The sequence below is a fragment of the Benincasa hispida genome, chromosome 5 (assembly GCF_009727055.1).
Source record: "Benincasa hispida cultivar B227 chromosome 5, ASM972705v1, whole genome shotgun sequence".
NCBI lineage: Eukaryota > Viridiplantae > Streptophyta > Magnoliopsida > Cucurbitales > Cucurbitaceae > Benincasa > Benincasa hispida.
Window position 1 is genome coordinate 8998364 of NC_052353.1, and position 26497 is coordinate 9024860.

The 26497-nt window shown below is 35.7% G+C and overlaps 1 protein-coding gene across 1 annotated transcript; it reads left to right on the forward strand.

Moving 5' to 3' along the window:
• Nucleotides 1-625: 625 nt before the first annotated feature.
• LOC120078577 (DEAD-box ATP-dependent RNA helicase 5) lies at nucleotides 626-6751 on the forward strand. Its single transcript, XM_039032857.1, has 13 exons — nucleotides 626-1236; nucleotides 1332-1456; nucleotides 1964-2071; nucleotides 2433-2513; nucleotides 3424-3502; nucleotides 3658-3743; nucleotides 3818-3874; nucleotides 3959-4026; nucleotides 4354-4422; nucleotides 4550-4643; nucleotides 5341-5505; nucleotides 5605-5697; nucleotides 6413-6751. The coding sequence occupies exons 1-13, from the start codon at nucleotides 747-749 to the stop codon at nucleotides 6503-6505; spliced, it is 1608 nt and encodes a 535-aa protein (XP_038888785.1). The 5' UTR covers nucleotides 626-746; the 3' UTR covers nucleotides 6506-6751.
• The last annotated feature ends 19746 nt before the right edge of the window (nucleotides 6752-26497 follow it).

A 26497-nucleotide genomic window follows, 5' to 3' on the forward strand; every position in this document is an offset into this window, starting at 1 on the left:
GAATTCTCACCAATATATATGTGATTTTAAGATCCACCAAATGACACTAAGGCAAAATGACAAATAGGATGTGGACTTACATAGACACCAAATATGAATAATTACAAGACACATGGACAATATGAAAGGTGACATGACTTTGGGACACTAAACAATAGACATCTATTTATTATTATAATATTCATAATACTAATAATACTAATTTTTAAATGTAAAAAAAAAAAAAAAAACTTTTTTGAAGTATAAGGATAAAACATTAAAATGCTTAAATTATATAAACAAAATACGATTGAAATTTAGAATTTATTTCAATTATATCCTCAAATCTTTAAAATTTCGATTTAACAATTAAAGCTCGCAGTTTGTCCCAAAACAATTATAGTAGGCTGTCTATTGTAAACATTTTAAAGTTTGAAGTTTAATTGAAATCAATTTATATTTAGAGTATTTTTTATTTATTTATAATTTACTTTAGTACAACAATGATAGGACGAGAGATCGAATCTTCAATCGAAAATCATGTACGAACCAAGTTCATTTCAAATATTTGTTTTTTATAATTTAAGTGATTAAAAAATTAAATATTTCTAGAAACAAATTATACTAGCATTATATATTATTTAGAAATATTCAAAAGTCAAATAGTCAAAACCCTAAAAATCCTCTGAGTTCTCCCTGAAACAGTTGGCTTTTCGTTCGCTGATTCTCTTCGACTCGACCTGAGTCGACCTCTACCAGACGCCGCCATGGTTGGAAAGCTCAGAGAGGACTCTACCATCAGCGAACCATTGGCCCAAAAAACTTTCGAAAAACCCGATACCAAAGCCGATAAAAAGAAGAAGAAGAAGAAGGAGAAGAGAGAGAGAGACTCAGGTTGTGCAGAAGAAAATGAAGTTAGTCCCAAGAGGAAGGTACAGGAAGGAACTGACTCAGAGCTTCACAAGAAGAAGAAAAAACACAAGAAATCGAAGGATGAAAATGTAGGCATCAAAACCTCCGACGAGAAAGAAGAGCCGACGGTGGATGAAAATTCTGCAGATGGATCCGTGGTAGTCACTGGTAAAGGTGTGAAGGAGGAAAAGTTCGTACCGCTTAAGTCGTTTATCGAAGCCGGACTTCCAGATGAAGTATTGGAGTGTTGTAGAACTTTCAAAAGCCCATCGCCTATTCAATCCCACGCTTGGCCGTTCTTGTTGCATGGTCGAGACTTTATTGGAATCGCCGCAACTGGATCAGGTAATTTGTGGACTTGGGTTTTAGCATTTTGTGATGAGATCATATTAATATATATTGTTTAGCAGTAGCGGATGTTTAGTTAAATGTGGTTTCAGGCAAGACTCTGGCGTTTGGTGTACCTGGTATTATGCATGTCTTGAACAAGAGGAAGGGCAAGATGCCGAAGGGTCGGAGTCCTCTCTGCCTAGTTCTATCTCCTACGAGGGAATTAGCTCAACAAGTATGTGGTTACAAATTTGAAGTCACTTGGATAGAATATTGTACTGATAGTTTGCATCTAACCTTCAAATATAATATATATATGTGGTTAAACTATGAATTCTGAACTTCAAAATTACAAATTTAGTCTTTGACATATGGTTCAATTAATGGTTCAATTAGACATAAAATTCAAATTTATATTTAATAGATCATTTAATTTTAAAAATTTTTGAATTCCTCATGGACCTGTTAGGCCCAAAATTCAAACTTCAAAGAACTGTTAGATACAAAAGTTTAAGTTTAGGGACCTAAGGACTAGCAAGACACAAACTTCATAGTTTAAGGACTAAACTTGTAATTTAACTTGTATTTTTTTAAAAAATTTTTCATAATTGTTTCGTGTTACAATGCTATTATCATCTTATGTTGAATTTGTTTTACCATTCTTTCATGTCTCACAATGAAAAAAAAAATTGTTTTACCGCTCAGCTTTGTGATTAATTATAGGCTTCATGTGCTATGGCAGATTTCAAGTGTACTGGAAAATGCCGGAAAACCTTGTGGTGTGACGTCTACTTGTTTGTATGGAGGTGTTTCCAAAGGCAGCCAAATATCTTGTCTTAAATCTGGTGTTGTATGACGCTTCTGCTCCCTCTTTGTGATTTTGTGACTTTTTTTTTCCCATATGTTGTAGATATCAACCAATTTAGGAATTTCACATCATTTTCTTTGTTGAACCTTTTTCTTGTTCCATATTTTGGATGATAATAATGTGTCATTTGCTTTATAGTTTATATCACACGCACAGATAATGTTACATTTGCTTTATAATTTATACACGCACAGATACTCATTCCTCTCATGTTTTTTTTCCTCCCCTTTTGGTTTATACATGTCTTTGTTTCTTTTCTTTTTCTTTTTCCCTTTAAAAACGGAAAGAAAACTACACACACTCTTCCTCCCATGACAACCATATGTTATGTTCTTACACTCAGGACATTGTGATTGGAACTCCTGGACGTTTAAAGGATTTGATGGAAATGGAGGTCTGCAGACTCTCAGAAGTATCCTTTGTGGTATGTGACCACCAATCTTTGGTACCATTCATATGAGAACTTGTATCTTCTTAATATTAGCTGATAAATGGTCACTTTGAGTTAAATATATTGATGTCTATCTTTTCTTCAAGTTCTTTTGTTGCTTTGCTCTATTTGCCATTTTGTGCATTTATTATAGGGTGCAAGGTGTTCATGTAGAAAAGTATGCACTACAGCATGGAATAACATCTTTATTATTTAGTTGTGTCATTTAATATTGAAGTATTAAATCACGGGGTAGGTTTGCTAGTCAGACATGATGCATACGGGAACCTGTGAACTATAATATCTTGTACCATAGAGATTGAAAATAACTATAATATCTTGTACCATAGAGATTGAAAATATCATTTGATCCAACTCAGCAAGTTCCTCACAGGAGTTTGGTTGAACATGTTAGGATCAATGCTTCTCTTTGGGTTTTGGTTTTTAATTATTTTTTTAACCCTCCGCTCTATTTTGGATTGGAGCTCCTTTTTCTCTTTAGCTGTGAGGCTGGTTTCACCTTATTTAGGCACTTCTTACTTGTTTTTGTACTCTTTCATTTTCTCTCCATTAATGTTCTGTTTCTTATCATTTTTTCTTCCTTGAAATGGAAAAGAAGGAAAAGAAAAAGTTCCTTGAAACAGTAAAAAGAGTTACAGAAGTTCTAAATCCTGTGTTACAAAAAAATGAAGGGTGCACCGTTAAGGAAACATGAACAGTTTGCATGCTATCTGTAATTAAACATTTCGTTGATTATTTTACAAAATGACTTTGAAAGAGAATACCGATTAGTGGTAATGGATCTTTCTAGGTCCAACATATTATCTTGTTGTTGGGTATATGGTGATTCTTTTACCAATTTTGTTTTGTAAACCCTATCAATAAGGCACTTAAATTCTTGTAGGTCCTTGATGAAGCCGATCGAATGTTGGACATGGGATTTGAACCAGAAGTGCGCTCTATATTAAGCCAAACTTGTACAGGTTGACATATTTGGTCTTTATTTGCATTGTCTTTGTTACTTTTTTGCTCAATCATTCTCTCACACTTTTAAATGAGTGTTATATCTTGAGTTTGTTTTTACAAGACTAAAGATTCGTGGTGCCGTGACTCATATTATGCTCTAGCTTTTTTGCAGAACGCCAGATGGTTATGTTTAGTGCTACATGGCCTCTACAAGTTCATCAATTGGCTCAAGAATTCATGGATCCTGACCCAGTAAAGGTGTGAACACTTTACTAATATTCAATTGAATTCTTTATTCTTAAACTTTTTAAGAAGGAACTATTTTATGACAGGTGGTTGTAGGTTCAGAGGATTTGGCTGCCAATCATGATGTCATGCAAATAGTTGAGGTATCTCTTTCTTATCCAGATGAGCTTTGTGCATCTAAATTAAGCAAAATAGAGTTAACAATCATTAATTATTGACATGGGTAGGTCTTGGATGATCGATCACGTGATGACCGTTTAGTGGCTCTGCTTGAAAAATACCATAAATCGCAAAGGTATACACTTTTTATGAATCTGAAACTATTCTAATTATTGGTTCGTTCTTCTATAGACAGTTGTATTTTTCGTTTAATCTCACTTTCAGCCCATCTTTCGTTAGAGGAGGGTGAGTGTCTAGGGATTGTTAACTCTCCAATTTGTAAAAAGAATAATTTAGGGGTTCTTTCTTGAACAATCTAAAGCATTCTGAAGCGGGGAGTTATTTTATTTTCAAACATCCAATCATTTAATTTATTGCAAATGTTCTAATTCCTATGGTGGGATATTAATATTTATGTGCATTAGAGAATAATGGTTTGGCATCAATGGGTAATTCTTTTCAGGAACAGAGTATTAGTTTTTGTCTTGTACAAGAATGAGGCTGCACGAGTTGAAAAAATGCTTCAGAGAAGGTAATATTGCATCAGAGTATGTTTGGGTTAACAATTTTGGCTCTTCTCTTGATTCGTGACATGATGTTTAATTCCCAACATATGATTTCTCTCTCTCACTCTCTTTCTGCCTTTATTTATGCTCTAGGGGTTGGAAGGCTGTTTCAATACACGGTGACAAAGCACAAACTGAACGCACAAAAGCATTGTCATTGTTTAAAAGCGGTAGCTATCCGTTAATGGTATGCATTTGCTGATAGTTGTTACTTTGCCTGTTTAATGTTTATTGTGGGGCATTTGACTAAAGAAGAATAGGACGATCATTAGGGATGTTCAGAAATCTAAGAGGTTTGGGAGTTGGTGAGGTTTAATGCTATTGTTTGGGCATTTCTATAAAAAAGTGCAATTGCGTGGGCGTTGGTAGCAGACTAGATTATTTTTCAATTATGAGTTGTTTTGTTGATTTGGACCGAAAATTTCTTGTAGCTAGTGTCGGTCACTTGTTTTTCTGTGTATGCCTTCCTATTCTTTCATTGATTTCTTAAAAGAAAATAAAAAGATTATCACGTCTTTTTTTCATCATAGTTCATTTTTTTAGATATTTTTTTTGGTTTATGGGTATATATTATGAACTTGACCTTCTACTCGTGGCTGTTTTTGCGTGTTCGACATGATTCCATCATAGTTATAATACTAATATCTTGCAACAGCATAATGTTTATCTGCAAAAAATCAAAATAAAAAAATACCAAACCGTAGAGTACCTGTTTGTTTGTAATTTTTGGTGTAATAGTATTGTATTAGAAATATATACTCTTCATGCCTCACTGCTTTTTGTTGTGGTGGGAATATTCAATGCCTCCACATGTAATAGATATCATTTTTATTTTTAACGGTCAATTATGGGTTGCTAAAATGAATATTTTATTGTAATTATAGATAGCTACTGATGTAGCCGCTCGAGGTTTGGATATTCCAGATGTAGAAGTAGTAATTAACTATAGCTTTCCTCTCACAACCGAAGATTATGTCCATAGAATTGGAAGGACTGGACGGGCTGGTAAAAAGGGTGTTGCTCACACATTCTTCATGCAGCAAAACAAGGTTATCTTAGCTGTATTTATATATATTACACCCTCTTTCTAATAAAATGAAATAATTTTACCTATTTAATTTCATTAACCTATGTTCCCATTCTTTTAGGGACTTGCTGGGGAGCTGGTAAATGTTCTCCGTGAAGCCAAGCAAGTTGTACCTGATGCACTTCTGAAATTTGGTACTCATGTGAAGAAAAAGGTAAAAGATTCTCGTCTCTAATCTAAAATCAAGGCTGGCTTTATTTTTTTTCCCATTAGTTTCAATAATAGGTTGGCATAACGTTAGAATAAATCGATTTGAATGTGAGAAGGTTGGGGATATGTTTGTCACTCGTTGCTTCTTGCAGTGAGTTGAGAAGTCATAATTAAGGTTTCGTTTAGTAATCATTTGGTTTTTAAAATAAGGCTTGTAAACACTACATCCTATAAGTTTCTTACTTTCTACCAATGTTTTAAAAAAAATCAACTTTTTGTTTTTAGAATTTGACTCAGAATTCAAATAGTATTTCTTTAATAACTATAATGAAAATTGTGAAGAAACCTGATTTTTTTTATAGAAAACTAGAGACATTATTCAAACAGGCCTAGCAGTTACATTTTTCAGATGTATCAGCACCCTACATATCTCCATGTTTTTTAGTATAACAATTACAGAGTTGGAAATTGCATTAGGCTGCACCCATACCTATGCTATCTTTTTACCACGTGGCACTATTTCAATGAGGGATGACCCACAAGAAATAGGTGTAAGTCAGGCTGCACTAGTTTCTTTCTGATCTTGTAAACACGAGGAGGGATGGTTTTGCTGGCAGATTTTATTTTATTTTAAATGGAGAAGGGAATTAATTAAATGGTTGTATGGTAGAAATGTTATAGGAAAAAGGAATGATAAGATTTGTGATGCTTCACAACAGGAATCGAAGCTGTATGGAGCGCACTTCAAGGAAATTACGGCAGATGCCCCCAAGTCCAAGAAGATTACATTCAATGATTCTGACGATGAATAAGACTGATTACACCTGAATTCTCCCAAATTTTTCCAGGGCCTCAAGCAAGCGAAATTGCTTTTTTTTTTTTTAATATTTAAATTTATAATAGGAAAACGTGTATTTTCTGTTTAATTCAATTTTGATCATGTGAGTGTCGTTAATGTTCTGGTCAATGATGACTGGGAAAAAAAAAGTGATGAATGATTCAAGCAATTCTACTATAATGTAAAATGCAATCAGTAGTGTAAGTTATCATTTAGCTAAGTCCTTGTAGTTTTTAAAGTTTTAATTTGGTATTTTGTTTAAATTTCAATTTTAAAATATCGATCATGTACTTATCAAGGTTGGTTTACTTTTCAGATGCCATGCTGGAAAAAGAAAATAGAACTTTTACCAAACTTTTAGTAGAATTGAAATAAAATTAGGTCTGAAAATTGGTGTAATTATAATGAGATTTCATCTATAGATAATAAAGTTTATTGCTATTGATAGATAATTGTAATGGGTAGACTGTTTTTTATTATGTTTATTTAAAATTTTAAATCTCACATTTATTATTGTTGTTATTATTACTGTCATTGTTTAGGATCAAATGGTGATAGTAATCTCATGTTGTAATAATAATAACTAAAATGGTAATGAATAACAATAATTAAAGTGGTAATGATATTCGTGTAATTTCTAAACGCAATTGAATTGAGCAATCTTTTGCTCATTAATTAGTTTGTATTTTTTATTACAGATTTGAAAGTGGATCATTGATGTCAATATGGGTATAGAATACAAGTATAATACAAAACATAATTAAGTGTGGTCTACTTTTTAAATTATTGTTAATTTAGATATATGTGGCTTTAGATAAAAGTCTGTTTCTTCAAACGTGTTTAACTTATTATTAGTGAGTCAATTATGTGTCAATCAAAATCAATTAGAAAAATGTAGGTTGATGAGCTCAACTAAGAATGGTTGGAAGATATAAATGGAAGTGCATAAAATAATTTAGTCGTTTGGAAACCCAGATGATGCTTTGCTAAATATTGATCTTTATTGAGATAATTGTTCAAAAGACCCATTTTAAAGGTAAAAAATGGTAAATGATCCAGTTTTTGAAAAGAATGTCAAATACTCCTTTGCTGATGTCATGACCATGTGAAGTTACGGTATTACTCTTCTTTTTTCTTTTTCCTCTTCTTCTCCGATGCGAGAAATCTTCCTCTGCATCTTGTCTTCTTCTTTTTGGTCTTCATCTTCCTCTGCATGTTGTCTTCTTCTTTTTGGGCTTCTTCTCCTTTGCACGTCTTCTTCTTCTTCTTCTCCGATACGACGAGTCCACGTGAACAGCTTCGATGCGACCAACTCCAATGAGCAAGAGACAAGAGAGAGGAGTGATTTTGTGGGTGAAAAGAAGAGAGCGAGATGAGCGAGAGCAAGAGACATAATGATTTGTGAGTGAAAAAAGAAAAGAGAGCGAGACTACTTTTCCGCGTGCATACGAGTATATTTTGGTAATTTTATCTGAATTTGACGTCAGCAAAGAGTCATTCGATATTTTTATTCAAAAACCAAACCAATTCACATTTTTTGCCTAATTTTTAGGATATTCATCCGACGGACCCATCTTTATTTATCCTTTAAAACAAAATGACCTTCTTGACAAACATTGGACACCTTTTTCTAAGTTACTTTGATGTGCAATAAATAGTGAAGAGGAAGCCAACGCAAAATTCACCAAAGTCTAAAAGACTTAACCTATTATAAATATTATGATAATAGATGCCCATTAGATACTCATGCTTAGTGTTTATCGACCATGTGTCATGTCCTCATTTTTCAAAGTGTTGTCCATGTGTCTCAATATTACACATTAATGTCCATGTAATCCACCTTCTACTTGCCAAATTGCCTATAAATGGTGACATTTGGTGGGTTTTGGAACACACATAAGGCAAAATCCAAAAAGATTGGAGAAGAAAGTGAAGAAATCCATCATTTTTATTTTATTTACTTTTGTTATTTATTTATTTCATATATTTGTATATTATGTTTAATTTATTTTAATATTAATTTATTTTATTATCATATTATATTATATTTTATTGGTATCCATGTTTCCGTTGTGCTCCTCAAGTTCACAACATGTTATCAGCATGGGCTCCTATTGTTTTCTCCACTAAAGGTACATCCTAAAGGTATGTCGGTTTTTCCCTCTTCGTTATAATTAATAAATTTAATGTTATTTTGCATATTTAATATCTATTAAATTTCTAATATAAATACAATATTCTATGATAGTGTTGTCATGATAAATCTCACAAAACTAGAATTTGCTGCCCTTAATATGAATGACAATAATTATTTTTCATTAGTGTTTGATGCCAAAATACACCTGGATGCCATAAAAATGCGATCATAAAAAAAAAATCTTCCTAAAGCTTGTCGTAAATGGATGCACTTGAGGCTCCAAAATTTTAAATCAATATGTTAAAGAAGACATATGCTCCCACAGTAGCAATATCGAGAGAAAAGTTTTAAGCAGTATACTGAACTGATTTCATGTATTCTCGTGGTTGAACAAAATAACGAGTTATTAATGAAAAATCATAAATCTCGACCAACTGAAACAACAACATTCCATGAAGTGAATACTGTGAATTTTAATAAATACTGCGAATTTTAATAATCGTGGTTGAGATCGTGGTCATGGTCGAGGTCGTAACCATGGTAGAGAGAAATCATTATTATTTTCATGGTGGTCGTTCGAATAATTTAAATTTCAAAAGAACCACACAAAATAATGATCACAAAGGAAAAGCTCCACAAGATAAGAGTTCAAAAAGTGTTGAAAGTAAATGCTTCCGATGCAGAATGACTAGGTATTGGTCATGTACCTGTCATACGTCAAACACTTAGTTGATCTCTATCAAGCATCCCTGAAGGAAAAAGAGAAAAATGTAGAAGCAAATTTTGCATACCAAGATAATGACATTTGACCCATCCTAGGTGACAAATTTGGATGTAGCGGAATTCTTTGAACCTCCTGAAGAGAAAATCAGCAGAATTGATGGAACATCAAGTGTTTCCTTTGACTTTGAAAATAACTAAACTTAATGTTGTTTTTTTTAATTCATCTCCATGTTTTTTTGGATTTTGCCTTATGTGTGTTCCAAAACCCACCAAATGTCTTTAAGTTTTATTTTTCTTATTGTAAGTTTTATTTATTTATTTTTGGATTTTTGGATTTTTCCTTTTTTAAGTTTTATTTTTCTTATTGTAATTATTTTTTTTAATGAAGAAACTTGGATCATTTTCATAGGTTAGGTGACTCAAAACAAGTAAAGAAAATCTATGTCTGGCAGATAGTGCAACCACACATACGATACTTACAAGTAGAAAATACTTTTCCAAACTGACAATGCTGGAAGCAAAAGTCAAGACAATATCAGGTTTTACAAACCTAATTGAAGAGTTTGGAAAAACAAATATTATTTTTCCTTGTGGAACAAAATTCACAACTGACAATGCATTGTTCTCTAGTCAATCAAAGAGAAATTACTTAGTTTTAAAGATATACATTGCAATGTTATCATATTGAGACTGATAGAAAGAATAATATGGAGTATTTTTATATCATATCTACTGTCTCATATGAAAGGCGTATACTAGAAGAGTTGTCTGCTTTATCTTCCAGATTATATTATACTCATATACGAGTAATTGAAACATATGCAACAATGAATATGAAGTTCATGAATCCATACATATTTACAATTTGGCATGACAGATTAGGTCATTTAGGGTCTACAATGATGAGAAGAATTATATAGAATTCAAATGGACACCCATTGAAGAGCCAGAAGATTCTTCAATCTAATGCATTATCATGTGATACTTGTGTTGGGGTTTGTGAAATCTGGATTTCAATTTCCCTTCTTAAACAGGTAATTAAGGGAATTAACTAAGTATAAGTTAAACCTATGTTGAAGAGAAGGAAGATTTCTAAGTGTTGAATAGATTTTCTTTGAGTAGCTTTGAGTTGAGCCTTAACTAGTGAAATTTGGCTAAGTGTGATCAAAAGAAACCATGCGTTTGGTGTTAGGAAACATTAACGCATAAGGCTCTAATGAGGCTAAGTTTATAGAGGTTATAAGGAATTAAGCATTCAAGCCAAGGACAACTATGCGTTGAGCTTGTGAGATATGGATGCATGTTGGCCGAAGCGTTGGCAAGAGGCGCTGCTCAAAGGTTGCTCATGCATTGGGATGATGAGAAGGATCGATTCCTAAGGCCTATAAATACCACCACAAGTCTTCTCTTCAGTTCATAACACAAATCCTCTTCAAAATATATTAGAAAGAGTGTTTGAGAGCAGATTCAGAGGAAGCTATGCGTTGGTAGCAAGATCATGCATTGATCAAAGAGGAGGAGATGTTGTTGGACAGTGAGGTCTGAAAGTAGCATCAACTTGGGACGAGAAGTTCTCCTAGACTACTCGTTCGTTTTGAGTGATTTTAAATTCACTTGAAAGCTCAGAGAGTCTAGTTTTCAAAGAAAGGCTTTTAGAGAAGAAGCTCCAAGGAATCAGGCTGAAGAGTAAGCAAAATACAGAAAGGTCGAGCTCTTAGGTAAGCTTGAGTTAGTCTTTATGATTTGAGGATTCCAGCCAAACCACGAGAAGTTCTAAGCTAATATTTTAATGTAAGCTTCCTGAGACATTTTAGAACATGTTTGTAAAAGGAAGTATCTTGAAATAAGGTCTGCAACTATGAGTAATCTAAGCTTGTAGTTGAATCTGGAATTTAGGGTTCAAAAGGGAGCCCGAGGAAACCAAGGAACTTCTAAAGAGAAAGGTTTCTACCCTACTAAGGTGAGTAGTAATTTACTTTAAGTCTTAAGCATATCTTATAGAGTATATGTATATGATTATGTTTTGAATGAGTAATTAGAATGAGTATAAGATTATGTGATCGGGATGGTTAGGGGGTCAATAGACCCAGTTTCTGAACACGAGAGCAGAACCTCACGGGATGGTTAGGAGACCGAGAGGTCTAGTTCCTGAGTCTGTGAGAAGAACCTCGTATGGGATGGTCAGAGGGCCGGTAGGCAGCTTCTGAGCCTATAAGCGGGAATCTATGTGCACATAGGAAACTTAGGAAACACAAGAGAGTAAACATTTATGACTAGTATCAGTTTAACTATCTACTGTGTGCGTAGATAGAATTGAGAACAGACTCATATGTCTAGCATCAGTTTAACTATCTATTGTGTGTGTAGGTAAAGTTGAGACAACACTCATTCAAGGAAGATGTTTGAATGTTAACCTCGTAGTTGTGATATGCTTGTATTATTTATGAGCTGAAATAGACCCTAAAAATTGCTTACCACTCACTGAGCTTCTTGAAGCTCATTCTTTTCTTTCATATTTTTTTCCCCAGGTAGCGAAAGGTGAGGAGTTTCAGGGTGTTGCTAAGGTTAAGTCAACCACAGCCACACTTCGGTTTTTAAGAGTTGTTGTTGTAAACTTTGTAGTTAAGCCTGATAGTTGTATAAATGTTGTACTGTTTAAAAATGAGCTTAATCAAACAGTTGTTGTTTATATCTTTGGCTTAAAGTTTTATGAGAGTAAGGAAGTTCAAATGGGCAGTAGGTATCACAAAAGAGTGGTATCTGCCATCCTTCATGCCTTCCATCAGGCTTAAGAGGCGAGCTCGGGGCAGGATGTGACAGGGTTGATGCCCTAAATCCCGCAAGGTTCCATAATTTGTAATTATAATGTACAAGCATTTTATTTATGTAATAAAATATGTGAAGTTTTATTTCAAAGTTAGTTGCATTAACCATAAACCAATAAACTAACATCCAAGGTTATCTTTGTAGATTAACATGTATGTAGAGATATACAGGTTGATCATGTTTAAGTGATAACCTAAATGATCTGTAGTAGATGGATAAAATTTGACACCTTATCCTGGTGACACTACGAGCATGACCTGCTTTGTAGATGTTACAATTGTTGTAAAGTGCTACAAATGATCTGATCCTGATCATTCATGTGGAGACATGTGAGCGGAAATATTCTATACAAAGGAGTTTGTATAAAATCGAACCACAAAATGTTTAGTCTCATTATATAACACCGTTCATAATAGAGACTTTCATTTCACCAGGATGACCATAGGTAACATGACCTGAATCCTAAATGAGTTGTGAACTCCTGTCTATGAAGGCGGTCCTTTGATTTGTATGGGTGAAAGTGGCCATATTGTCGACTCAAGAAGCTTACTATTTTGGGGATTCGTCTGATTGAGGAGCTGAGAACAGAGATACACAAGACGGAATTCACTCCACACAAGAAGGAATTCACTCCTTCCCCAATGTCGAGGCAAGTACATAAACTGCTCCCTTAAGGACTACTTTCGAGGCTTGAACAATGTGGCGTCATACCCTCTCCTGACCCGATAGGGGTTTGATTATAGTTAGACTATGATTATTGTTCATTAGAGGGATCAATGGTACTTGAGGAGTTAGATGTAACTACATGGGCAAAACGGTAATTTTGGCCTAGTTGTACTTACGAGCAATTTGTGAAGCGTCATCGTACTATTGATTGGTTATCCAATGGACACATAAATACATCTGTAATGCGGAGAGTGTAGCTATCGATCTTTACTGGAGTGTCCGACAATTAATAGATGGTGAATATTGTAATTAAAGGAGTTTAATTAATTATTCACGTACTGTTGGAACTTCAGGCTACAGGTTCACGAGGTCCCCTCTGTAGCTCAATGGAAATTAATGAGAATCAATTTTTGAATTAATTTGAATCGTTCAAATTAATTGAGGGAACAATTATATATGATATAATTAATTTAATCTAATTACTATAATGTATTTGATACATTATAATATAAAGTTTATTTGAGAGGAAATAAATATTTGAATATGATTCAAATATTAATCATATGAATTTGATTCATATAATTAAATTTAATATAAATGAAATTTATATTAAATGACATTGTTGAGAGAATAGAAACTATAGGTTATATTGTATTTGATTTGATTTAATTTATTTTAAAAATCATTTTGGGAGGGAGTTGTAACTTCTTTCCCCTCTTTTCTTTTTAAAAATGTGGTAGTGAGAAGAAAAAGAGAGAAATTGTTCTTCTTTTTGGTGTATTTTTCACAAAAAATAGAGACGGAAAAATTCTATGAAAATTGGAACATATCTCTTCCTTTAAAAAACTCTCTAAAATCCTTCTTTTTCCCAAATAGCTAGAGCCTACAAAACTCCTGGATTCTCATTTAGAGAATACAGAAGAATCTTTCGTGGTAGTGTTCTCGTAGAAGGCTAGAGAGTTCGAGGTTGTTTGTGACAAGATTCAAAGAAGGAATTTCATGAAGTGTTCTTCAAGGGTAAGGTTTCTTAAACCCTTTTACTTTTTTGTAATCGTTGTTTTATTGCATGCTGTAATTATATTTTAAATACATAATCTGTATGTTTTTACTGTAAAACTTATGATCTATATATTTTGGGAATTTGATCTGATCCTATATGCTTCCGTTTAAGAACCTTCACTGGATCCTTCAGCTTGCCTTAAGGAAAATTGATAATTAGATCCTCACTAGCTAAATTAGGAATTGAATCCTCTACATTTTTAGAATGAATTCATGGTGATATATGTGGATCTATTAACCCACCAAGTGTACTATTTAGATATTTTATGATATTAATAGACGCATCTAGCAGATGGTCACACATATGCTTATAATCAAGTCAAAATCTTGCATTTGCAAGATTACTTGCTCAAATAATTAAGTTAAAAGCACAATTTCCTAATTATACAATCAACACTATCCGTCTTGATAATGCTGGTGAATTTACATCTCAAGTTTTTGAAAATTATTGTATGTCAATTGAGATAATGTTTGTGAAGGAACTCTCATTAAAGAGAACCTACAAGCGGAAACAAAATCGTTCCAAATTCATTGTGATACAATTACAAGCATTCATAAACATACAAAGTAGTTATGCATTTTAGAACATATTATGACATGCTTTCATAAATAAATACAAAGGGATGAGATACTTACCTTTAAAGAACTCTTCTTTTGTCTTTCTCTCGCTCTCGTGAAGCCTTGGATCACCACCTCCTGCTGTCACTACCAACACCAACCATATCATCTAGTGTATCGTTTGATCAATCACGAACAACCTTCTCCACGAACAAGTAACAATTGGGACACCACCACTCAGTGACCTTGGTATTCTTGGAGTGAGAATACAGGAGGTGTGGGCTCTGTTGTATTTGGCAGAGGGAAGGATGAAACTACGATCGAACTCAACGACCAAACAAGTGGGAGAGGATAGTGTCTATTGTATAGACTTTGGTGCTTGATCATTTAGTAAAGGTACACGATCGTTTAGTAAAGCAGGTTTGATCGTTTACACGATCATTTAGAGAAACTCGCTTGCCACGCGATCACTTAGTAAAAAGCTACACAATCGTTTAGATAATGTGTGTACACGATCGTTTAGACAAACACTTGAAGTTGTCGTGTAGTCTCTCGTGAGTTAAATGATAGGCAGTGTACTCGAATGAAGCAATACTACGATTCATCTCCAAAATGAAAACATTTTTCATTTTATTTTTCAGTTATGAAAACTGAATAAAACCTCCAACTTTCACGCACAGTTATGGAGAAACCACCAACAATTAACTCATAATTATTTTAATTATAAATAAATATAATAACTAACTTATCATATTATATTTATAACCTATAGTTTTAATATCATATCATATGCAACATTTAAATCATAGTCCTTTTCTCCTTTACTTGATATAAATCATATTTACATCAAATTCTTCCAATTAATGTATCTCATACATCATGTAAACTATATCATATATAATTGAACCAATTTAATCATATCATATATAATTAAACTCCCTCTTGTCAATTCGAACACTTCAAACTGACCCAAATAATTCTCAACTTGAATCCATTGAACTACCAAAGGGACCTTATGGAAATGTAGCTTGAAGCTCCAACGATACGTGAATAGCTGACTAAACTCTTCAATCACGAGATCCACCATCTGTTAACTGTTGGGCACTCCATTAAAGACCGATAGTTGCATTCTTCTCACCATAGATATATTTTTGTGTCCGTCGGATATAACTAGTCAACAGTACGATAGTTGCATTCTCGTAAGTATAGTAGGGCCAATTTACCGTTTTGCCCCTGTAGTTACATCTAACTTCTTAAGTACCACCAATCCCTCTAATGAACAATACATCATAGTTCTACTATGAGTGGACATCTCTCGAGTCATGAGAAGGTGTGTGGCGCCACATCGTTCAAGCCCCAAAATCAACCCTTATGGGAGCAATCTATCTAATTACCCCTACTTCAGGGAAGGAGTGAATTCCATCTTGTGTAGTTGAGTTCCCAGCTCCCCAATCAGATGAATCCCCAAAGTGGTAGGTTTGAATCGACAATCTAGCCACTCGCACCTATGCAAATCAAAGGACCGCCCTCAAAGGCAGGAGTTCCCAACTCATTCAGGATTGAGGTCATGTTACCTATGGTCATCTTAGTGATCTGGTCTGGTCTTATACAAACTCCTCTGTATAAGACACCTGCATTCGCATGTTTCCACATGAATGATCAGGATCAGACCATCTATAGCACGTCACAACACTTGTAACTATCTACAAAGCGGACTGCATCTATAGTGTCACCAAGATAAGGTTTCCCTCCTATATCCATATACTACAGACCATTTTAGTTATCACTTAAGGCATGATCCACTTGTATGTCTTCACATACATGCTTAAGTTACAACAACAACCAAGAATCTTAGTTTATTGGTTTGTGGTAAAACAATTAAAACATCTCATGTTTCATAGAAAATAGTGAAGAAAATATCTAATATCATTACATCACAAGCGTTTGTTCAATACAGGTGTTTACAAACTACAGGACCCAACGAGAGTTTAAGGCATCAACCCCAATAATCTCCACTTGTCCCAAAGCGAGTGGGGTGTACATAACAACAAGTACAAAACAATAAACTAGGGCATTAAATCCCAATACAAAAATCTCCCACTTGCCCTAGTCCAGCCGCGGACGGTCCCATAGACCCATGCTCTGAAGGTGATCCTAAAAAACTATAGCCGTGAGAGCCTTCGTAAACGGTCAGGAACATTATGCTCCGAAGCAATCTTTGTGACTATCACGTCCCCTCATGCACTATCTCGCAGATGAGATGATACTTTCGCTCTATATGTTTGTCGTGCTTGTGACTCTTAGGCTCCCTGAAGTTTGCCACAACACCACTATTATCACAACAGAGGGTGATGGGCCTAGACATGTCTGGAACAACTTCCAAACCAGTTAGAAACTTCTTAAGCCAAATAGCCTCCTTAGCAGCTTCACAAGCCGCTACATACTCGGCCTCTATCGTAGAGTTGGCGATGAACACCTACTTAGTGCTTCACCACACTATAGCTCATCCGTTAAGAGTGAACACTGAGCCTGAAGTGGGTTTTAAAAAATTCTTATCAGTCTAAAAGTCAGAGTCCATGTATCCAGTAAGGATCAAATTCTTAGATCCATACACAAATATGTAGTCCCTCGTCCACCGAAGATACTTGAGGATATTCTTAACGGCGGTCCAGTGACCCTATCCTGGATTAGACTGATATGTACTAACAATCCCTACAATGTAGTAGATGTCCGGTCTAGTACACAACATCGCATACATCAAACTGCCAACGACAGATGCATAGAGGACCCGTCTCATCTCCTCAACCTCTTGAGGTATCTTAGGACACATTTTCTTAGACAATGTAACTTCATGCCGAAAAGGCAGTAGACCCCTTTTGGAGTTCTGCATCAAGTACTTGAGCAACATCTTGTCAATGTACGATGCCTGAGACAGCGCTAGTACTTTGTTCTTCTGATCTCGAAAGATCTTAATACCAAGAACAAACTAAGCATCTCCCAAATCTTTCATTTGGAATTGGGTCGCTAGTTAGTACTTAATTGATGTCAATAGACCTATATCATTCTCAATGAGTAGGATATCATCTACATACAACACTAGGAAAACTACTGAACTGTTGATGATTTTCTTGTAGACACAAGGCTCATCAACGTTTTGGTCAAAGCCATACGATTTGATCATAGTATCAAACCGAATATTCCAAGATCAAGATGCCTGTTTCAACCCATAAATGGACCGATTCAGTTTGCAAACCTTTTGCTCTTGACCTTGGGCAATGAATCCCTCGGGTTGCACCATATAAATGATCTCCTCAAGATTACCATTTAGAAAGGCAATTTTGACGTCCATTTGTCATATCTCATAGTCATAATATGAGGCAATAGACAGAAGGATGTGGATAGACTTCAACATGGCAACAGGTGAGAAAGTCTCCTCATATTTGACTCCCTCCACATGGGTATAACCCTTTGCAATAAGTCTAGCCTTGAAGGTTTGCACCTTACCATCGACACCCCGTTTCCTCTTGTAGATCCATTTACAACCTATAGGTTTTACCCCATCAAGTTGATCTATAAGATCCCATACTGAGTTGAAGTACATCGACTTCATCTCGAGATCCATGGCTTTGACCTATTCATCCCGATCAACATCCTCCATTGCCTTCTGATAAGACAACGGATCCTTAACCTCACCATCGGCTACTATAGCCAAGATTTCAGTGAAGCCCATATAGCGAACAGGTGGGTTCACAACCCTCCCACTACGTTAAGGTTCCCTCAACTCTTGAGGTGGAACTAACATACTAGATGAACTTCCATCAACAACTCTTGTTGATGAAGCAGGCCCTTCAACAACTCTTGTTGAAGATTCAATAGTTTCGTTGGAAAGTTCATGCAACACGATCTTACTACATAGACTGTGCTCCCTCATATGATCCTCCTCCAAGAAGGTAGCATTCATTGACACAAACATTCTATTTTCCATAGGATCATAAAAGTAACCCCCTCGTGTACCTTTGGGGTAATCTACAAAGAGGCACAACCTCGAACGTGGTTCCAATTTCTTTAGATTGGCCTTAAGCACATGTGCTAGGCAACCTCATATGCAGAAGTGAAGCAAACTAGCTTTATGCCCGTTCCACAACTCCAAAGGTGTTCTCGCAACGCTCTTGGAAGGAACACAGTTGAGGATATAAACTGCAGTCTTCATTGCAAAACCCCAAAACGATTCCGATAAGGAAGCGTAATTCATCATTGACCAAACCATGTCCAACAAGGTTATGTTTCTCCTCTCCGCTATACCATTCTGCTGAGGTGTACTTAGCGCTGAGAGTTGGGAAATGATTCCATGTTTAATAATATAGTTTTGGAACTTCGAATCCAAAAACTCTCCACCCCAATCTGATCGAATTTTTTTAATTCATCTATCCAATGCGTTTTCAACTTCAGCCTTGAACTCTCTGAACTTTTCAAAGGATTAAGACTTCCATTGCATCAAATAAACATACCCATACCGAGAGTAATCATTAGTAAAAGTGATGAAATACGCATAGCCTTCTTTAGCTTGCACACTCATCGGACCAAAAAGGTTTGAATGCACTAACTCTAGAGGCTATTTGGCTCGATGACCTTTTTCAGTAAAAGGTCTTTTAGTCATCTTGCCTTCAAGGCATGATTCGCACATTGGTAAAGTATTTTTCTCTATATCGCTTAGAAGTCCATTCTTCACCAACCTCTCAATCCTATTGAGATTGATGTGCCCTAATCAAAGGTGCCAAAGTTGGGCATTTTCCTTAGGAGAAACCTTTAGTCATTTATTATGAGTTACGACAGTTTTAAATATCTCTATGTTATGGAGGGAACTTGTTGCTAATGGCCTTAGCACATACAAGTTGTTTTCCAGTTTTGCTGAACAAATCTCAACTCCATCTTTAAGAATAAACACTTTATTCAATTCAAAATAAAGAGTATATTTACAATGTATTAGACACTTTACAGAAATTAGGTACCGTTTTAACTTGGGAACTATAAACAGACCATTTTGGCTATTTTGGTTATCACTTAAGACATGATCTACCTGTATGTCTCCAGATACATGCTTAAGTTACAATGACAACCAGGGATCTTAATTTATTGGTTCGTAGTAAAGAAAATAAAACATCTCATGTTTCATAGACAACAGTGAAGAAAATATCTCATATTATTACATCACAAGCGTATGTTCAATACAGGTGTTTACAAACTACAAGACCTAACGAGAGTTTAGGGCATTCACCCTAATATAAACATCATTCAAAATGATAAACATCTTCTGTAAAGTCAACTGAAGCCCTCCCACTGCCACAACTGAGACGACGTGTTTGGTGTCTACTCACATCATCATCTCTTCAGCCTCAAGCTGCCGCTAGGATCTAATCCCCTGAAAGAAGAACAAACATGATTAGTAGCCCTAGAGTCAATAATCCAGGCAGGATCATCAGTCTCCACTAAACAAGTTTCTGAAACTAGTAAATCATATTTACCTTATTTTTCCTTGGCCGTAGCCTTCTTCTTATCCTTTATCCAGCGAGGATAATTCCACTTCCAGTGCCTATCCTAGTTGCAATGGAAACACTTTCCTTTATCAACCAGTGCTGGATGCCTACCTCGTTGGGCAACAGGCTATAGGTTAGCAGGTGTCTTCCTCTTCACCTTCCCACCCTTCTTCTTCTTCCACTTGGTAGTGTTAGAAGTAGAAGGTGCAGACTTAGTCTCGTAGGCCGAACCTCGATGGAACTTCTTTGAAGATGAAGCAACATTTGCCTCATCTACCTTCTTCTCCTTACTTTTCAGCAAGGATTGGAATGTCTGCAACTCGTTGAGAAGAGTTGTAAGGGTATAGTTCACTTTGTTCAGTATCGCATTACTAACAAAGTGTAGGAAGCTATCTGGCAACGAGTGCAGAATTATGTTAACATGGTTGCCCTCATCGATGCGTGACCCATTCATCTCCGCCACATTGAAGTGGACCATCATGTTCAACACATATTCATGAATAGAGGTGCCTTTCTCCATTTTGGAGTTGAAGATGCATTTTAGAGCTTTGTGCTTGAGCTGTTCAGATGGTTGTCCGAACATTCCCCACAGGGACTCCATGATCTCACGCACTGAGACCATAGGCTCATGCTTCTTGGCCAAAACGTCATTTAGACTGGCCAAGATGTAAGATTGGGCCTTCTCGTTTGCCCGTGGCTAACGCTCATAAGCCTCCCGAACATTTTGAGTGGCGTTCTAAGGTGGAATAGGACATTCTTCCATAAGGATGAACCTCAGGTCATCGATGATTAAAATAGTAGTGATCATATGTTTCCAACTAGCGTAGTTTTCACTAGTCAATTTATCGGCGCTTAAAAGAGCTAATGTGGCTGTAGCCATTTTATATTGCTGAAAAACGAACAAACTTAATGAGTCTATGCAATACCACTTTTAACACCAATTTTAGTTTTAGTAAAATAGTTTCCATGTACCCTAAGTGAAAAGACATCTATTTCGCAATGATACCCCAGCGAGGCAGGACAAACGTCACTAATGGGGTGATCAGATGTCCCTTCACTAGGATAAGACACTCTCAACCATTAGGCAGAAACAACTCTTGTAACTGACCCTAACAGTCACCATTTCTTGGTCCAGAACTGTTAACCTTTAACAATTCTGCGTAAGTGTATCCCTTATTTTCAGCCCTAAAGTCCCGCCCTAATGCACCCACCGTAGGGAAAAAGTAGATTAGGACAAGAGACTAAAGCGACCGTATCCTATATAGGAGATCAGATAAAGAGTCGTGCAAAATTGCCATCCTATAGGGGGACATTCCCAGGGTTCCTCGAGGCGATGCACAGAAACGTTATCCAACTAATGAGATAGACTGTGGGATATATTGTTACACGTCTTGCTCCCACTTACTATGAACATTCTCTCAATTCACCTTGGTATTGATCTACCCAAACACCATTCTTTAGGGGGACACTCCCAGGGTGCCACGAGGCCGAGGATAGATCTCACGGTGTGAACATAAAAGGAGAAATGCGAAGAGGTTTAAATAAAGTATTATATACCTTAAGTACCTCCTACTGAATGTTCTACCTAAGGATTCATTAACTTAGACTATTCGACTACTGATTTTATCTAAGTCGGCTTAATTTGCTCAAAAACAACTATCGTCTTTGAAATTAAACAAGTTCAAGTCAAGTCCCATTAAACTCTTTAACGGACTATCCTTAAATTTGCATGCATGTATCAAATCTATCTAATTCACTTTTCCAGGTAGGTTCCCAGGTAAGGGTGTTTCGTTTCCGTCAGCTTAAGTACCCCAGCCTAGATAGAACCCGCCTTAGACAGAAGGTTCCTTATAGTTAGATTTGCTACATATTTAATCTTTTATTAGTCAATTTAATCCTATTAAACTGATTAAAAGATTAAATCTTAGGTTGCTAATCTCATTAGAATCGTGATCTTAGGTCTATTTCCACCAAGTTTTAGAACTCTTTTAAAACCATGATTCAAGCCTAAATTCACATGCATGTCTTTCTTATTGATTTTAATCCTAATTTCCCTTATAACTCTTATAAAAGAAACAACCAAAACTCATTCACATTGCTATGCATAACTAGGTATTTATAACACTTATAAATTTAACCTATGTGTCATGCTTCATGCAATGTCCATTCATTACTATATATAACTTTTATATACTTGTAATGAACCAAGCAAACATGCTTCCATACACCCTTATACTATAACACTTATAATATAAAGACGAGGCATGTCTATACTTAATGCATGCATAAATATAACTCTTATATTATATGATGCATGAGTATGCTCTTATGTAATTTAAGTCATACAAACTACTATATCATAACTCTTACAATATAAAGATGATCCATGACCAATGCATAACCTAAGGTGAGATTTCAACTATATGACATACCATATGACATATAATAAAACATACATCTCGTGTACATTCACCAAAGACTAATGGACCGGGATGATGAGCCTAAAAAATCAGAAATTAAATTTTATCTATTACATAAATCCATCGAGCAAACCGGTTCACAAGCGAACCGGGTCTTGAACTGCCTGGGTAAGTCTCCCTAATCGTTTAGTAAACTGGCCGAGTAACCACGATCGCTTAGCTACAATCGAGTACTATTTACAATGTGATGAAGCATGAGGAACTCAATCGTTTATCACACTAACATTAAACGCGCAAGTCTAAACGATCGCTTAGACTACGACATTGCTGTGAAGCACGATCGTCTAGACGATCATAGAGCAAGCACTTAAGTAACTTTTACTACATGATCGTGTACTCAATGACTAAGCGATGAAGCTTGCTGAGCTGCACAATCATTTAATGCGCGCGCGTCAACCTTGCTGTCGAGTATCCCATACTCAACGATCGCTTACCCTATCGTTTACACGATCTGACCAATGTTTGGTCTTCTTCTTCCTCGAAGTCCAATGTAATTCCTTGCCTTGAAGCTTCATCACGAGTGACTTACACTAACTTAAACACTTTGAATTATAGACTCGATAGCAAGTTAATATGCCCAAAAACACAGAGGCCCTTACAATTAACTTTCAAATGTATTCACTCAATAACCAAAGGCAACCATCCCAAAAAACTTCATTAATCCATATCCACAAATATATTTAACACTTAAACAGAATGTAGACATGCTTCACCCACCAAGAATGTAAATGTTATTCTATACATCAATGGATTTGGAATATCAAAACCTATCTCTGATACCAATTGAAGGAACTTTTATCAAAGAAAAGCTATGAGCGGAAGCAAAATCGTTCCAAATTCATTGTGATAGAATTACAAGCATTCACAAACATACAAACTAGTTATGCATTTCAGAACAAATTACAACATGCTTTCATAAATAAAAACAAAGGGACGAGAGACTTACCTTTGAAGAACTCTTCTTCTGTCTTTCTCTGACTCTCGTGAAGCCTTGGATCAGCACCTCTCGTTGTCGCTACGAACACCAACCCAATCGTCTAGTGTATCGTCTGGTCAATCACAAACAACCTTCTCCACGAACAAGTAAGAACAAACTTGGCCACGCAACCACTCAGTGACTTGTATTCTCTGGATGAGAATCCAGGAGGTGTGAGCCCTCTGTGGATTGTTTTAGAAGAAGGAGGGAAACTACACAATTGGAATCTCAACGAACAAGCAAGTGGGAGAGAGGATAGTGTCTATCGTATAAGACTTTGGTGCATTGATCATTTAGTTAAAAGTAACACGATCGTTTAGATTTTTAAAGCAGGTTTGACCGTTTACACGACGTTAGAGATACTCGCTTGCCACGTGATCGTTTAGTAAAAAGCTACACGATCGTTTAGATAATGGCGTGTGTACACGATCGTTTAGACAAACACTTGAAGCTATCGTGTGGTCTCTCGTGAGCTAAATGATAGGCAGTGTACTCGAATGAAGCAACACCACGATTCATCTCCAAAATGAAAACATTTTTCATTTTATCCTTCAGTTATGAAAACTGAACAAAACCTCCCACTTTCACACACGGTTATGGAGAAACCACCAACAATTATCTCATAATTATTTTAATTATAAATAAATATAATAACTAACTTATCATATTATATTTATAACTTATAGTTTTAATATCACATCATATGCAACATTTAAACCATAGTCCTTTTCTCCTTCACTTAATATAAATCGTATTTACATCAAATTCTTCCAATTAATGTATCTCATACATCATGTCAACTATATCATATATAATTGAACCAGTTTAATCATATCATATATAATAAAACTCCCTCTTGTCAATTTGAACACTTCAAACTGACCCATAAACTGATTCTTAACTTGAATCCATTAAGCTACCAAGGGATCCACTATCTATTAACTGTCAAGCACTTCATTAGAGATCGACAGCTGCACTCTTCTCACCACAGATATATTTCTGTGTCCATCGGATATAACCAGTCAACAGTACGATAACCCTTCACAGATGCTCGTAAGTACTACAATTGGGTCAATTTACCGTTTTGCCACTGTAGTTACATCTAACTCCTTAAGTACCACTGATCTCTCTAATGAACAATACATCATAGTCCTACTATGAGTGGACACCTCTCAGGCCATGAGAAGGTGTGTGGCGCCACATTGTTCAAGCCCTGAAATCAGTCTTTAAGGGAGCAATCTATCTATTTACCCCTGCTTCGGGAAAGAAGTGAATTCAATCTTGTATAGCTGAGTTCCCAGCTCCCCAATTAGACAAATCCTCAAAGTGGTAGGTTTGAGTCGGCAATCTGGCCACTCAGACCCATGCAAATCAAAGGACCACCCTCAAAGGCAGGAGTTCCCAACTCAATCGGGAATGAAGTCATGTTACCTATGGTCATCCTAGTGAAGTGAAGTCTCTGTCATGAACAACATTATATAACGAGACTAAACACTTCGTGGTTCGGTCTTATACAAACTCCTTTGTATAAGACACCCTCGTTCACATGTCTCCACATGAATGATTAGAACCAAACCATCTGTAGTACGTCACAACACTTGTAACTATCTACAAAGCAGGCCACATTCGTAGTGTCAGAAGGATAAGGTTTCCCTCCTATATCCATATACTACAGACTATTCGGGTTATCACTTAAGGCATGATCCACTTGTATGTCTCCACATACATGCTTAAATTACAACGACAACTAGGGATCTTAGTTTATTGGTTTGTGGTAAAGTAATTAAAACATCTCATGTTTCATAGACAACAGTGAAGAAAATATCTCATATTATTACATCACAAGTGTTTGTTCAATACAGGTGCTTACAAACTACAAGACCCAACGAGAGTTTAGGGCATCAAACCCAACAGTTTGAACATCTTGTAGCTCATATTCACACACAAAATGGTTTAACAGAATCATTCATAAAACGTTTGCAGTTAATTGCTAGACTATTGCTTATGAGAGCTAAGCTTCTTACATCTATATGGGGAAATGCTACTTTGCATGCAGCATCACTTGTACGCATAAGGCTAGTAGCTTGTCATAAATACTCACCATTAAAATTAGCTAATGGTCATGAGTCATATATTTCCCATTTGAGAATTTTTGGATGTGCAATATATATTCCAATTTCTCCTCACAACATACTAAGATGGGTCCCCAAAGGAGGTTAGGAATATATGTTGGATATGATTTCCCATCAATTATTAAATATCTTAAACCCCTGACGGGTGATGTATTTACATGGAATGCATCGTTATTGTCTCATATAGATGCTCTAGTTTATTGTATTTATTCTCTCATACTCAACATTGCATATATTTGTATATATGTAAACTCACTGGAGTTTTAGTCCAAGTGGGAATTTGTTGGGTTGTATGTCCTAAAACTCGCAATTTGTAAAATTAAACATATTCTATTTGCAATAAAAATGTTATTGAGGTTTATTCAATAAAACCGTTATTGAATATGTAAATTACACTTGTAAAAATTAAATCCAATAAACCAACGAACCCCCAGCTATGGCACGAATACTTGAACCTTATATAGAGACATAAAAGAGGATCGGATTTGGATATATAGCCAAAACGGTCTATAGGTATAAGGATAGGGTTCGGTACTTTATCTTAGGGACACTATGGATGCAGCCTGCTTTGTATTTGATACAAACGATATGATCTCGAAATCATTAATGTAGAGACATGCAAGTGGAGGCATCCTATGCAAAAGATATTTGCATAAGACCGGACCACGAAATAGCTAAAACATGTCGTTTACTATTAAAACTGATTATTTCAATTTGATGACCTAAGGTAACTCGATCTCAGTCCTTAGCTAACTATGAACTCTTGTTTATCTAGGATTATTCTTTAATCTACATGGGTGAGAGTGGCTCAACAACGTCGCTCAATACGTCTCTCATTTTATGAGTAAGACCGGGTAGATAGCTGGGGACTAGTT